General features: G+C 45.6%; 1 protein-coding gene across 1 annotated transcript in view; it reads left to right on the forward strand.

Moving 5' to 3' along the window:
- LOC308595640 (uncharacterized protein) overlaps window positions 1–13,938 on the forward strand; it is a 102,224-nt gene extending 88,286 nt beyond the window's left edge. The window contains exon 5 of the mRNA XM_081210171.1: window positions 11,768–13,938. Within this exon, the coding sequence (XP_081066297.1) occupies window positions 11,891–13,621 (1,731 nt within the window). The 5' untranslated portion in view covers window positions 11,768–11,890 and the 3' untranslated portion in view covers window positions 13,622–13,938. The remainder of the gene's footprint in view (window positions 1–11,767) is intronic.
- Window positions 13,939–16,536: the final 2,598 nt, after the last annotated feature.

Consider the following 16,536-nt stretch of genomic DNA (forward strand, 5'->3'; position numbering starts at 1 on the left):
CTTCTGGCGAACCAGAGCAGCGCATGGAAATGCCGTTTACCTTCCCGCCAGAGTGGTACCTATTTATCTACTTGCACTTTGACGTGCTTTCGTACTGCTAGGTTGGCAGGAGCAGGGACTGAGCAACGGGAGCTCACCCCGTCACGGGGATTCGAACCGCCGACCTTCTAATCGGCAGGTCCTAGGCTCTGTGGTTTAACCCACAGCACCACCCGCGTCCCTACAGTACATATACAAGACAGTAAAACATCCAAAAATTAAAAACCTCCTGATACAGCTGTCTTCTAAATGTCAGATAGTTGCCTCCTTCCTTGCCCTCTGAAGGGAGGGCATTCCATGGGGCAGGAAGCCCTCTGCCTGGTTCCCTGGAACTTCACTTCCAACAGCAAGGGAACTTCTAACTTCTATCAGCAAGGGAACCAGCAGAAGACCCTCGGAGGCGGACCTCCCTGTCCGGACTGAACGATGGGGGTGAAGATGCTCCGTCAGGTCCACAGGGCCGAGGCTGATGAGGGCTTGAGGTTGCAGATCTTGCTCCTCCATAATGATCGATGTATAGATAGTAGAGTAGGAGAAAACACTCAGAGGCAGAAAAAAAAATCAGCTGAGAAATTTATTACTGAAGACACATAAGCATGACAGGATCCAAAAAGATAGCAAAAATGTAACTCACAGTAAAACCCTGACTTAGCAAACCAAAACAGCACTCAAGTAAGAAACAGACAAACAGAGTAGAGTAATATCAGAATAGGAAGCGGGAGCAGGCGCATTTCAATACTGTAATTTATACATAGTTCAATGTCAGAGTAACCCTGGGAGTAGATAACAAGCCTCCAGGTGGACGTGCCCCACCTGCCCTTCTCTTTCCTCTTCCGCACGAGCAGAATCTGACTTCTGGACTGTGGGATTGACGGTTGTTCTCCTCCTCTCCATCCACCAGGGCTTGACTTCAGGTGCAGCAGAATTCCCCAGCCCACCAAGGATTTGAGACCCATCAGCTTTCCTCACCTGGTTAAGCCGGCCGGTTGAAGCCGTTGCTTGAAGCCCTGTTGCATGCTGACAGCTTCTGGAAGCCACAGGTGAGAGCTGAGTGCAGGGTGGGCACCAAGGATGGAAAAATGACCCCAGGAGGTGCAGGACATGTCCCCCACCAAAGGAGAACTACAGCTCCCCAACACCCCATGACATCTAGATTCAGGTAGGTAGCCGTGTTGGTCTGACGCAGTTGAAATAAAAAAATTAAAAATAGTCCAGTAGCACCTTAGAGACCAACTAAGATTTGTTCTAGGTATAAGCTTTTGTGTGCATGCACACTTCTTCAGATACACTGAAACAGATGTCACCAGACCCTTGTATATCGTGGGAGGGTGGGGTGGGGGTTTTCTCAGAAGGTACTCTTACTACCATCTCCTACTACCCTTCACTATATGAGGAAGTGTGCATGCACACGAAAGCTTATACCTAGAACAAACTTAGTTGGTCCCTAAGGTGCTACTGGACCATTCTTTCTTACTTCAACTGTGTCAGACCAACACGGCTATCTACGATTAAGTACCGTTATGTCCTGCTTTTCAGTGTCACTTTAGGATAGTCAGAAGACGGGCTCGAGTTCAGGCAGCACGTCATCATTATAAAGCACCATTGGGGTGGGTGTTTCCGCCTGGGATTCCCATGTGCCAGCTGCTTTCCTTCTGCTTCTGCTGCTCTCTCCATGCAATGTGAGGCATGTAGATGGAGGTCCATCTCAAAGAACAGGAGCTTCCCTGAGCACCCATTCAGCTGACCCCAAGCACCAAGCCTTGCCACTAGTTCTCTGACTGACCCAGACCACAGTCCCTGGAAAGGATGTAGACCTGGGTCTCACATAATGGTCCACATGGACCTCCTGAGGGCAGTGGGACTGTGCAGGTGATTCATGAAGATCTAGAGGTGGAAACGGGGGCAACCACTTGATTTGAAAGGCAGTCTTAGAGTAAAAATTCTTGCTAAATGTAGTTTTTATCAATCTCTTTATCTCTTCATAAATCATGGTCCAAAATCTTTGTATCTCTAGACAGGACCACCACATATGGTAGTATGTTCCTATCTGTTCCTTACATTGCCAGCACTTGTTATTATTTATTTATTTTTGCAAGTTTTACAGGGGTCAGGTACCACCTATAGAACATTTTCATAAGATTTTCCCTTATATGGAAACAAGCCGTGAATTTTATATTTTTAGTCCATAATTCGTTCCAAATATTGGGTTTGATCGTATGTCCCAGGTCCCTCTCCCATTTTACTGTAATTTCTTTGATATCTTCCTCCTTTCTTTGCCAATTCAAAAGTAGTTTGTACATTTTAGAAAGTGTCTTTTGATTATTATATAAAATATCCTTCTCCAGATAGGATTTTTTTTTTGGTTCTTTTATCCTTTTCAAGGGCGGCTTTTAATTGATAATACTCCAGCCAGGTTATTCTCTTCTGTTTCAATTCACTTAGGCCCTTTATTTTCGGATCACTACTTGTTTCCTCTACTAAATCCTTATATGTTAGCCAATCGCTGTTCATATTCATCCTGTGAACTGACATAGATTCCATTGGTGACAGCCACCATGGTGTTTTGGTTACTACTGATTTTTTACTCCTCTCCCATGCTTCATATAATGCCCTTCTCACAATGTGATTTAAAAATCCTGTGCGGGATTTAACCTTGTCATAGCCTATGTAGCCATGCCACCCGTACACAATATCCCATCCCTCCAGATCTAGGACTTCCGTGTTTTTAATTAATATCCAGTCCTTAATCCATGTCCAACACACTGCCTCAAAGTACAGTTTAAGGTCAGGGACCGCGAAGCCTCCTTTTTCCTTCAACTCTGTTAGTAGCTTAAATTTTATGCGTGGTTTTTCCCCTTGCCAAATAAACTTGGCAAGGTCTTTCTGCCAATCCTTAAAGCACTTTACACCTCTAATTATAGGTATTGTTTGGAACATAAAAATCATCTTTGGCAATACCATCATTTTAACTGTGGATATTCTCCCCCACAGGGATAAATTCAATTTTCCCCAAGTCTCTAATTCTTTTTTTATTTCCTTCCACTTCTTCTCATAATTGTCCTTATATAAGTTTATATTCTTATTGGTGATCCAAACCCTCAAATAATTTACCTTATTGGCTACCTTTAAACCTGTTGTATTTTCCAGTTCCTCTTGTTCCAACTTTTTCTTGGAGCTTAGCGTGTCCGTAATAGCCGCCGTCTGCATCGCGAACCCTTTGATAAACTTGCGATAGAAGTTGGCGAAGCCGACAAACCGCTGGACCTCCTTCCGGTTGCGCGGGCTCTTCCAATCCAACACCGCTCGAACCTTGGCGCTGTCCATGGCTAGCCCCTTGTCCGACAACTTGTAACCCAAGAAATCCACCTCCGTCGTGTCGAACTGGCACTTTTCCAGTTTGGCGTACAGTCTATGCTGCTGCAACCTCTCCAGCACCTCCCAAACGTCTTGGTCATGCGCTTGCTGCGACTCGGAGAATATCAGGATGTCATCCAGAAAGCAGACGCACTTCTTGTAGAGGAGTCCCGCCAACACATGATGCATGAAAGCTTGAAAACAGTGAGAACCGTTTTGCAATCCAAACGGCATCACTCTGTACTCGTAGGTGCCCAGAGGCGTGAACATGGCTGTCTTCCACTCATCGCCCTCCCTCATGCGGATGAGATTGTACGCCCCTCGCAGGTCCAACTTGGTAAACACGCGTCCCTTGCGCACCGTCGCCAGTAGGTCGTCAATCCTGGGCATGGGGAAATCAGAGGGCTTGGTCATCTTGTTCAAGAGGCGAAAATCCACCACCAGCCTTTTTTGGGGCGTGTCCTTCTTCTTCACAAAGAAAACAGGACTGCCCCCTACTGCCCTGGACTCCCGGATGAAACCGCGCTCCAAATTGTGATCTATGAACTGTTTGAGTTCCTGTAGTTCATCCTCAGACATGGAATACAGCTTCCCCTTCGGTAGCGTCGCCCCTGGTAGGAGGTCAATCTTGCAGTCATATTGCCTGTGCGGTGGTAACTTGTCCGCCTCCTTCTCGCAGAAGACCTCCAGAAAGTCTGCGTATTTGTGGGGGACTGCTTGCAACGTACCCAACTGCAGTTGTGATTCCTCCTCCTCTCCCTCCTGTCCGGGCAGGATGCAGTGTTCTGCGCAGTAAGAGGAGCCGAAGATCAGCTGTCGCTGGTACCAAGCCAGTGTCGGACTGTGCCTGTCCAGCCAACTCATGCCCAACACAATGGGTGTGTCCGACAGGCGGGTGACGTTAAAACTGATGACTTCCCTGTGGTTGCCAAGGCGCATCACCATTGGCGGCGTTTGCTTCACCACCTGCCCCCCCAGCAACTCCCTACCATCCACTGTGATGACTTGCAGGGGCAGAGTGGCCGGTAATAGCTGTATAGCGTGCTGCTCCACAAAATCCTGTGCTATAAAGTCTGTGTTGCTTCCAGAATCCACAGAAAGCGGCACCTCGATAGTGACGCCATCGGGCAGCTGGAGAGATGCTGTGAGTTGCACTACTGGTTTGGGTGGGAGGGGGTCTGTGGGTTGCAAGATCGCTGGGGACTGCTTCAGTGATGCGTCTGGCTGGGCCCCAGTGCCTCTGTCTCCAGCCAGACATTGTCGTTTCCCTGCTGGTGTTCGCTGTGTTGCGTGGCCGCTTTCACCGTTGCAGAGGCTGCAGTGTGCTTGGAGCTCCTCTGGGGACACTCTTTCGCCAAGTGTTGAGAGCTGTCGCATATAAAACACTTCCTGGTCCCTCTAGGAGGTTTAGTCTTGACTGCCGCCGGTGCAGGGGCTCTGGTAGCTGATGGAGCCCTGGCGCCTGCCACCTCCATAGGTTCCACTCCCCCTCCTGGCAGAGGTGTGGATTGCGCACGCGCAGCTTCCCTGGGAATGAAAGAGAAACTTCTCGCTGCTTCGCGCCCTCCACGTCCTTCGTCTCTGCACCATGGACGTTCTTCCAGCCTCACCCCCACAGTCAGCGCCCTTTGGACCACCTCCTGCGTGCTCCGGGGCCTCTCCCCCCTCGCAATTTCGTCTTTAACAGCATTGCTCAAACCCTCCCAGAATAGGTCTCTGACTGGGTGCGAATCCCGGTCCCATTCCAAGGCACTGACCAGCGCAAAAAAGCGGGCGTGATACTGGCGTACGCTCGCCCTCCCTTGTTTCAGTCCATGAATCTCCCGTCGGGCAAGATCCACGTCAATGGTAGATAAAAAGCACGCATCCATCGCTTTGATAAAGGCATCTGCATTCTGAAGCGCCGGATCTTTATCCCTCCACAAATTGCGTAGCCACGCTTTAGCATCCCCATGCAAATGGGATAGTATAAACCCCACTTTCTCTTCCTCATCCCTAAAGTCTTTCGCCAGCAGTTGCAGTGCGCACATTACGTCTGCTCGAAAATTGGGGTACTGTTGTAAATTCCCATCGAAGTGAGCCACAAGCCCTCCTGCTCTCCGTGCCAACCCAACCCCCTCCGGTCTGGGTCCTGGCTGCCCATGCTTAACCAATGCTTCAAACCTGGCGTGGAGATCTCTGTAGGCGGCTGCCGCATCCTCCTCCCTTTTCTTGGATGCCTGTACCTCTGCGTTCAATTGGGTCACTGCCTGTTGCAGCGCTGAAATTTTCTCTGCTTCCGTCATCTCTGCCAACCGTTGTGAGCTCGCTCCCAAACACCAATTTCCTCCTCTAGCTGCTTCTGCCTCCGCTGCGAGGTATCAGGTGTCCGAAGCTTAAGAGAGACGGGTCTTACTGTCAGGGCTGCCACTCAGTCCCAGCTCACATAGGACCACGTTAGCCAGCGTTCAGGTTAAAAGAGTCTTTATTGGATTACAGGTTCCATTTCCAAACTGCAATGCGCAGCCCTACTTCTTCTAGGTCAGACCGGCGAAGACCCATCTGAGTCTCCGCCTCTAGCACACCAGCTTAATACCCTAGCCTTGCTCCACCTCCTGCGCCTTTCCTTCCGTCTCTGGGTCCTTCTGCCCCCCGGGGTCTCCTCTTTCCTACTCTCTTCTGACGCGGACCCCCCTGACCCTTCCGCCTCCTTGCGGCGGGCTTTGGGACCTGGCTCACTCTCGGGGCTGCTTACTGCGCCAGCTTCCGCTACATTTGAACTTGGCGCGCGCGCCCAACTCTCAACCTTCCTCTTGATCGTTTCGTCGCTCCCCGAGGTGGGCGTGACTACTCCTGACTCATGCCCTCCCTCCTTCTGAAAGCCTCCGGAACCCGATACCTGGTCCCCTTTCTCCCCGCTGCTCCCTGCTGGGTACGTGGGTCCCGATCTCCAACTGCTGCTCTCTGATTCCTCTCTGGACCCTTCTTCCTGGGGTGTCCCCCTGCTTTCCCCCCTTGCTCTGACCGCTGGCGCTCCCTTCTGGGAATCCTCGGACTCACTGGATAAGCTCGGCGATCTCGGTTCGTCATCCCCACTCATCTTTCCTTCGTATTCCTCCCCCTCGCTCTCTGTCTCCTCCCTTCTCTGCGTCTCTGCTCCTGAACCCCTGACAGTATTCAACAGGGAGATTGGTCTATAATTTTTCATGTCTGTCAACTCCACTCCCTGTTTTGGGATTAGAGTGACCAGTGCTTCTTTCCATAATAATAATAATAATAATAATAAATTTTATTTATATCCCGCCCTCCCCAGCCGAAGCCGGGCTCAGGGCGGCTAACAACACTAAAACAGTGCGACATTATAAAAACATCATAAGAATTAATTAAAATCAGAATTGATGGCAACCATAAACTAAAGTATTGTAAAGATTGCCAAAGGAGGGAGTCAGGCTGTGCCCTAACCAAAGGCCTGGTGGAACAGCTCTGTCTTGCAGGCCCTGCGGAAAGATGTCAAGTCCTGCAGGGCCCTTGTCTCTTGTGACAGAGCGTTCCACCAGGTTGGAGCCGCAGCCGAAAAAGCCCTGGCTCTAGTTGAGGCCAACCTAACCTCTCTGAGGCCTGGGACCTTCAAGATGTTTTTATTTGAGGACCGTAAGTTCCTCTGTGGGGCATACCAGGAGAGGCGGTCCCGTAGATACGAGGGTCCTAGGCCGTATAGGGCTTTGAAGGTTAAAACCAGCACCTTAAACCTGATCCTGTACTCCACCGGGAGCCAGTGCAGCTGGTATAGCACCGGATGAATGTGATCTCGCAGCGAGGACCCCGTAAGGAGTCTCGCTGCGGCATTCTGCACCCGCTGGAGTTTCTGGGTCAGTCTCAAGGGCAGCCCCACGTAGAGCGAGTTACAATAATCCAGTCTGGAGGTGACCGTCGCGTGGATCACAGTGGCTAGGTCAGGGCGAGAGAGGTAAGGGGCCAACTGCTTAGCTTGGCGGAGATGAAAAAATGCCGCCTTTGTTATAGCTGTAATCTGCGCCTCCATAGAGAGGGAGGTATCGAAGATTACACCCAAACTCTTGACGGACGGTGCTGGCACTAATTGCACCCCCGCAAGAGATGGGAGTTGCCCCCTCAATCCCATATCGTCCCGTCCCAGCCAGAGGACCTCTGTCTTCGAAGGATTTAACTTCAACCGGCTCCCACGTAACCATCCAGCCACAGCTTCCAAGCATCTGATCAGTGTGTCTGGGGCAGAGTCAGGATGGCCATCCATCAACAGATAGAGTTGGGTGTCATCAGCATACTGATGGCAGCCCAGCCCAAAACTCCGGACAAGCTGGGCGAGGGGGCGCATAAAGATGTTAAAAAGCATCGGGGAGAGAATCGCACCCTGAGGCACTCCACACACCAAGGAGTGGCGGGATGACAGTTCCCCCCCAAGCGCCACCCTCTGTCCCCGACCAGAGAGAAACGAGCGCAGCCATTGAAGGACTGTGCCCTGGATCCCCACGTCGGCGAGGCGGTGGTCCAGAAGTTCGTGATCGACCATGTCGAAAGCTGCTGACAGATCTAGGAGAATCAGCAGCCCCGACCCGCCTCGATCCAGCTGTCTACGAAGATCATCTGTTAGGGCGACCAGAGCCGTCTCGGTCCCATGACCAGCGCGGAAGCCGGACTGGAATGGATCCAGAGCCGATGTTTCATCCAGAAACCTACAGAGCTGTTCAGCAACCGCTCTCTCAATCACCTTACCCAGGAATGGAAGATTCGAAACTGGGCGGTAATTGGATAGATCTAAGGGATCTAATGATGTTTTCTTTAAGAGCGGACGCACCACTGCCTCCTTCAGTTCCCCTGGGAATGTCCCGGTGCCAAGGGACAAATTGATGATATCCCCCAGGGGGGCCCGCACCTCGTCTGGACATGCTCTAATCAGCCAAGACGGGCACGGGTCGAGAGGACAAGTGGTGGGCTTTCCAGCTCGGAGGAGTCTGTCCACATCGGCTGGGGATATCCGGTCAAAGTGGTCCAGTACTGGACCCGAGGACAGTCGAGGGGCCTCCAGTTCCTTTATTGTATCCAAATTGGCAGGGAGGTCATGGCGGAGCGACAGGACCTTCTCCGCAAAAAAGCTCGCAAATGCCTCACAGCTGTGTGTCGAATTGTTATTTAAATTTGGCTGTCCTTCGAGGGACGTTAAAGACCGAATTATACTAAATAATTGTGCCGGGCGAGAGCTAGCGGATGCAATGGAGGCCGAGAAGTAGGACTTCTTAGCGGCCTTCACTGCCATCTCGTGGGTTTTCATAAAAACCCTATAAGATGTTCTTGAGGCTCCGTCACGGGCACCCCGCCATACTCGCTCTAGCCGTCTGAGGTCCCGCTTCATTTTCCGGAGCTCCTCAGTAAACCAGGGAGCCCGGTTTCTGCGGGGTCGCAGAGGGCGCTTAGGTGCGATCTCATTGATGGCTGCCAGGAGCTGGGTATTCCAGCCCTCAACAAGCTCAGTCAATGAGTCGCCAGGGGGAGAAAGGTCCCGCAAGGCTTGGCGGAATCTATCAGGGTCCATCAGCCTCCGCGGGCGAGCCCAAATCGGCTCACCACCTAAGCAGGGTGGGGGTGGAACATCAATCCTGGCTTTCATAGCATAGTGATCAGACCATGGCACCTTCATTGAAGGAAACATGATCACATCTATACCAACGCCAAAGATCAGATCCAGCGTGTGGCCTGCTTGATGTGTGGGGCCCGAAACAAACTGGGAGAGCCCTAGTGTCGCCATGGAAGACACCAGGTCCAGAGCCTGTGAGGAGGGAGTGGCATCGGCATGGATGTTGAAGTCCCCCAATACCAATAGGTTAGGGAACTCCAAGGCCCAGCCGGCCACCGCCTCCAGCAGGCCTGACAGGGTGGCTGCTGGTGCGCTAGGTGGCCGGTACACCAGCCAGACAGCCAAGCTCACCTCGGAGCCCCACACTAGGCCAACACATTCAATGCCGGGGATCGATGGCGGTGGTAGAGCCCTGAAAGAACAATCTTCCCGGATTAATAGTGCCACCCCTCCCCCCCGGCCCACAGTCCGTGACTGGTGGAGGACGGAGAAACCCGGGGGCGCCATCTCTCGTAAGGTAACAGTTACCCCTTCGCGCACCCAGGTCTCCGTCACACAAGCCAGGTCGACCCCCTGCGAGATGATGAAATCTCGCAGGGTGGCGGTTTTGTTGCCTATAGACCTGGCATTGCACAACACCAGTGACGGAGGTGAGTAATCCTTTCTCACCCTACCCTCGTCTCTTGGGATGGGGCGCAGATTGGAAGGGGTACGAGCATATCCGTATCTCGATCCCCTTCGCCTATGCCATCTGCCCCCACCGCCATACCTCCCTCGCCCCTCCACGGTAGGAATCCCAAGCCTCATACTCGCCTCCATTTACAGAATATAAAAGCAGACAAAAAATACACCGAAACAAAACCAATCCCCACCCCACTCAACAAACCATCCCACCCCAACCCAAAATAAAACAAAACAAAATAAAAATACATGGATAAAAACCACCGTTTCTGGTGGTACAACAAAATAAAAAGTAAAAACACCTTTGAAACATTTTAAAATATATAACACGCTTAAACATTTGCTGCCACAGCAGCAGTGTCCTTAGAGTTGTGGCGGTGGTGAGTATGGGGGCCGCCCCCAGGCCCAAGATGGAGAATGGGCTTGCAGGGGGAGCGGTCCTCCCCATGATTGTGGTATATCTTTCCCTCCCAGTATATTATTCATTATTCTTTGTAATATAGGGAGGATTACTTCTTCCAGGTTCTTATACTACAGTAATGTGATTCCGTCAAGACCTGGCAATTTGCCACTCTTCATTTTTTTTTATTACTTGTGCCATTTCATCTATTTCTATATTGGAGTTTAGGGCCTCAACTTCTTCTTTTTCAATTCTTGGTAATTTATTTTGTTGTAAATACTCTTCCATTTTATTAACCTCTAAATGTTCTTGTTTATACAAATCTTTATAAAAGTTTAAGAAGTTTATTTTTATTTTTACTGGGTCTGTTATTTCCTCTCCTTGATCCAAAATTTTATTTATAATTTTTTTTGTTTGCTTTTCCTTTATCATCCATGCTAACAACTTACCGGGCTTATTGGCGGACTCAAAATACCTTTGTTTTCCCCATTTAATTTTATTTTCTACTTCCTTATTTAATATACTAGAGTTATGGGATTGCAATATCTTTATTTTTTGTAATATTTCATGACTTTTTGGATTTTTGATCAACTCTTTTTCATTAATTCTTATCTGGTTAGTTAGCTCTTGGATATTATTGTCTTTTATCTTCTTCAGCCTAGCCATTTGTTGTATTCCAAGACCCCTCATGTATGCTTTACTAAACTACATTTATGTCTGCATTTTGTTTCCCATTTATCTCAAAAAATTCCGCTAACTTGATTTTTGCTTGCGTCACTCATTGGTCGTCTCTCCATATAATTTTTAGTAGGAATGGTTTCAGATAATATTCCCAAAAACAAAACTAGGCTATTTATGTACGCAACGTCAGCAGCAAGGGTTGTAGTGGCAAAACACTGGAAAGATAAAAATACACCCACTAAAGAGGAATGGGTAGTCAAATTGTGCGAGTACTTGGAGCTGGCAAAGCTGACAGATGGAGTAAGAGATAAACCTTAAAAAATGGTGAAAGAAGAATGGGAATATTTAAATAATTATGTAGGGGACAAGGGCTCAACCAGAAAGACCTGGCTATGTTTAGAATGATACCACATAGAGAAATGCTCCCTGATACCAAGATGAGGGATTCCTTTGGAATGCAGATAGAGAGAATTGATAAGAATAATGATCTGTTGTGAGCTTGACGGATGTGTACAATAGATGAGCTTTCCTGCTTTGGCTCATTTTTGTTTTTGTTTTTCTCTTTTTCTTTCTTTCTTTTTTCTTTTTTCTTTTATCTTTCCCATAGTTGCTTATGTTCTGTGTCATGTACCTCAATATTTTTTGTAGACTTTTTTCATTTTTTTTCATTACTACTAAGGAATTTTCCTTTGTAATTTTGGTTGTCTATATTTCTGAGTACCTGTTTACATGTACCTATTTAAAGCAAAATAAAAGTTAAAAAAAAGAGAAGAAAAAAGAAAGGCAGTCTCAGAGGACAACGGTATTCTAAGATCATTCTGTGTTATTAAAGATGATTGAGGATTATGAAAGGTTGTTGATGCATTACTACCATTTGACATCGTACCATTTTCATTTCCTAAAAATTGGGAACATGGGTAGGACATGGGAGAATGTAGGAGATGTTGAAATAGGAGAAGGTGCTAATGGAGGTTGATGTGTCCTTTTTTTTTTCTGTGTTCTCTTTCCTAAAACCCAAACAGGATTTCCTTTCTGCCCACTCTGAAAAAGGTGGTGGAGAAGACAGAATTGCGGGGGACAGGGCACCTTTCGTTTCATTAGGAATAGCCATTAAAATGTGTGAAATGTGGAATATGCTTCACTGAATGAGCACACATAGTTCACATCAACGAACACAAAAAGGAAATAACCCATTTAAAGGTATGGAGTGCGGAAAAAGCTTCTCTTTCAATGCAAAACTTAGAACACACCAGAGGACTCACAAAGAGAGAAAACGTTTTAAGTGCAGGGAGTGTGGGAAGAACTTCAGTCAGAGTGGAAACCTTAAATTGCACAAACGGACTCACACAGGGGGGAAACTATATGAATGCCTGGAGTGTGAAAAAAGTTTTCATGATAATGGAAACCTAAGAAGACATCAACAGACTCACACAGGGGTGAAATCTTTTAAATGTATAGAGTGTGGAAAGAGCTTTAGGGATAATGGAAACCTTAGGAACCATCAACGGACTCACACCGGGGAGAAACCATTTAAATGTATTGAGTGTGGAAAGAGCTTTAGTGAAAATGGAAGCCTTAGGAGACATCAACGGACTCACACAGGGGAGAAACCATTTAAATGCATGGAGTGTGAAAAGAGCTTCAGTCAGAGTGGAGACCTTAGGAACCATCAACGGACTCACACAGGGGAGAAACCATTTAAATGTATGGAGTGTGGAAAGAGCTTTAGTGAGAATGGAAACCTTAGGAAACATCAACAGACTCACACAGGGGAGAAACCATATAAATGTCTGGAGTGTGGAAAGAGCTTTAGTGAGAATGGAAACCTTAGGAAACATCAACAGACTCACACAGGGGAGAAACCATTTAAATGTATGGAGTGTGGAAAGAGCTTTAGTGAGAATGGAAACCTTAGGAAACATCAACAGACTCACACAGGGGAGAAACCATTTAAATGTATGGAGTGTGGAAAGAGCTTTAGTGAGAATGGAAACCTTAGGAAACATCAACAGACTCACACAGGGGAGAAACCATATAAATGTATCGAGTGTGGAAACAGCTTTAGTAATAGTGGAATCCTTAGACGACATCAACGGACTCACACAGGGGATAAACCATTTAAATGCATGGAGTGTGGAAAGAGCTTCAATCAGAGTGGAAACCTTAGAAATCATCAACGGACTCACACAGGGGAGAAACCATTTAAATGCATGGAGTGTGGAAAGAGCTTTAGGAACAGAGGATCTCTTAGAACACATCAACAGACTCACACAGGGGAGAAACCATATAAATGTATCGAGTGTGGAAACAGCTTTAGTAATAGTGGAAGCCTTAGACGACATCAACGGACTCACACAGAGGAGAAACCATTTAAATGTATTGAGTGTGGAAAGAGCTTTAGTAACAATGGAAGCCTTAGACTACATCAACGGACTCACACAGGGGAGAAACCATATAAATGTATTGAGTGTGGAAAGAGCGTTAGTAACAGAGGATATCTTAGAACACATCAACGGACTCACACAGGGGAGAAACCATATACGTGTATCGTGTGTGGAAAGAGCTTTAGGAACAGAGGATATCTTAGAACACATCAACGGACTCACACAGGAGAGAAACCATATAAATGTATCGAGTGTGGAAAGAGCTTTAGTCATAGTGGAAGCCTTAGACTACATCAACGGACTCACACAGGGGAGAAACCATATAAATGTATTGAGTGTGGAAAGAGCTTTAGTAACAGAGGATATCTTAGAACACATCAACGGACTCCTACAGGGGAGAAACCATTTAAATGCATGGAGTGTGGAAAGAGCTTCAGGCAGAATGGACACCTTAGAAATCATCAGCAGACACACAGGGGAGAAACTGTTTAAATGTATGGACTGTGGAAGGAGCTTCAGTCAGAGTGGAACCCTTGATTTATGTCAACAAACTCACACAAAAGACAAACCATATAAATATCAGGAAAGTAGATAGAGGTTCACTCTTAGTGGAAGTTCAAAATCAACAGACTCATGGACATGAAGAAGTTTAAGAGTTGAAACCCTTCAGACCATCAACAAACTCAGAGAGGAGAAGCAGTTTAATGAAAAGACTGCAAAAAGTGCTTTATTTATAATGGAGTATTTAAGGAACAGGGACGCAGGTGGCACTGTGGGTTAAACCACAGAGCCCCAGACTTGCCGATCAGAAGGTTAACTGACTTTCAATCCCATCAGGCAAAAGGACCAAATTATAGACTATAAACACAGCATTTTCAAAGTTTAGGAATATATATATTCTTGGTTTGAAATAAAGATATCTAGATCAGAACCAAAAGGAAGAAGACAAATATGGGTTCTAAAAAATACCAAACTACACTGACATCTGGGTCAGGTCTACAAGTGAGAAGACAATCAACAGCTGAAACAGACCCCAATGCTGACATAAAAGACCTTATAATGGGGGTGGAAAAGAGCCTGAATGATAAGCTGGACATACTAGCTGGCAACATCCAACAAAACTCAAAGCTAATAATAGACCTAACAACACAAATAAGTGACCTCTCACTTAAAAATAAAGAACTGGATAAATCTGTACAAGAACTTAAGAGTAAATCTACCAAACAAGAAGAAACTGCAAATGGAAAATAAGGACATTAAAAAATCACAAGACTCAACGAAGGAAGAAATAAACAACCTAAAGAGAGTCCATGAAGAGCTGCTAGATGATATATCATTGATGGAGATGCGTCAGAATGAGATGGTCCTCCGCCTCCGAGGCGTCCCACAAACTCATGATGAACAAATTCAAGAGAAACTATCACAGGAGATTGCAAACTGGTGGGGAGTAGAGGTAGAAGAGATGCTATTGGATATTGATAAAATTTTCAGGATCAAATCAGAAAGATTGGACACTTATAAAGGGCCAGGAGATTGCTTAATTTTTTTCAACTCAAGACTTTTAAAGGACAAAATAGTACATCAAAAAGGACAAGTGAAGTTAGTAATAGATGATAGGCCTATCAAAATATTTAAGGAAATCCCAATAAGAATTCTGAAGAAAAGGCAGAATTATAAGACAGTAACAGAAGCACTCAAGAAGAATTCGATTAGATTCCGGTGGGAATTTCCTGAGGGCATCACCTTCACATATAAGGACAGAAGAAAAACTTTTAGATCAGTAGATGAGCTGGGAAAATTCTGGAGGAAGTACAAAAAAGAATTAACTGGAGAGGCAACATTGGAGCAAGAGGAAACAACGCAGACACCACAACAAGCATAGAGAGATAAGCACGTATTAAGGGGGGGGAGAGACTGGAAGAAGCAGATTATCAAAATCCTAAAATTTCTGAGTTTTTTCTTTTCTTTTTTTATTTACTCAACGAAACTACTGTAGATAATAAATAAAAATTAATGAATATAAAAATTATATCTTGGAATGTTAACGGTTTAAATGATAAGAGGAAGAGAAATAAAATAGAACATGTATTGAGGAAAGAACAATGGGATATTATATGCTTGCAGGAGACCCATGTGACTAGAAACCATAGAAGGGTTTTAGAAAACAAGAGATTGGGTCAAGAATTTATATCCTCAGATGTAAAAAAGAAAAGGGGAATTGTGATCTATGTGAACCCTAAACTAGATGCAAAAAAAATCTTTAAGGATGATGAGGGTAGATTACTAGGGGTAAAAATAACAAAAGGTAAAGAACATTTAATTATAGTAGGAGTTTATGCACCGAATGGTAACAAAACAGAATTTTTCAGAAAAGTAGAAGCTAATTTACTGGAATTTATAGAAGAGGAAATTATTTTGATGGGAGACCTAAATGGTGTCACATCAATAGAATTAGATAGGACACAGAGAGAAAGAAAATCCAAAAAAGGCAGACTCCCAGACACCTTCTTTCAGATGGTAGAAAACTTAAATTTGATTGATACATGGAGATATAAAAACCCAGGAGAAAGACAGTATACACATTTCTCGGAAGTTAAAAAATCAGCCGGCAGAATTGACAGCATATGGGTATCAAATAACTTAACAACTAAAATTAAAAAAGCAGAAATACAGACCAAAATTATTACAGATCACAACCCAGTCACATTAGAATTAAAGGAACACAAGAAAACTAATAAAAGATGGAGACTTAATGAAAGATTATTTAATGACGAAAAGATTGTGAAAAAAGCGCAAGAATTACTGAAAGAATTTTTTGAATTAAATAAAGAACAGGACACAGACTTCAGGACAATATGGGATGCAAGTAAAGCTTTTATAAGAGGCTTTTACAGACAACAAAGTGTAATAAGGAAAAGAAACAGAGAGCAAAAACTGGAACAAATACGGAAGGAAATAGGAATAAATGAAAAATTATTAGCAAAACAACCAAAAAATGAATTAATAAACCAAAAACTAAAAATATTACAAACCCAGGCTTCAGCAATATTAAATAGTGAAATTGAAGACAATATTAAATGGATGAAACAAAGGTCGTTCGAATTTGCAAATAAACCCGGAAAGATGCTAGCCTGGCAACTGAAAAAGAGACAAAAGGAAAAACTGATTGATAAAATAGTGGAAGAGGGGAGAACTTTAGATAACCCTGAGGAAATTAAAAAGTGTTTTACAAAATATTATAATAAGCTATATAAAGCAGGAAATGAGACAGAGGTTGAAATAAAAGAGTATTTATGTGGAAAGGATATACCTAAAATTAAGAAAGAAAAGATTCAAGAGCTAAACTCCCCAATAACCACGACAGAGCTTCATCAAGCGATAATTAAGATGAAACTGGGAAAATCCCC

This window comes from Podarcis bocagei (assembly GCF_964188305.1).
Source record: "Podarcis bocagei genome assembly, chromosome: 10".
NCBI lineage: Eukaryota > Metazoa > Chordata > Lepidosauria > Squamata > Lacertidae > Podarcis > Podarcis bocagei.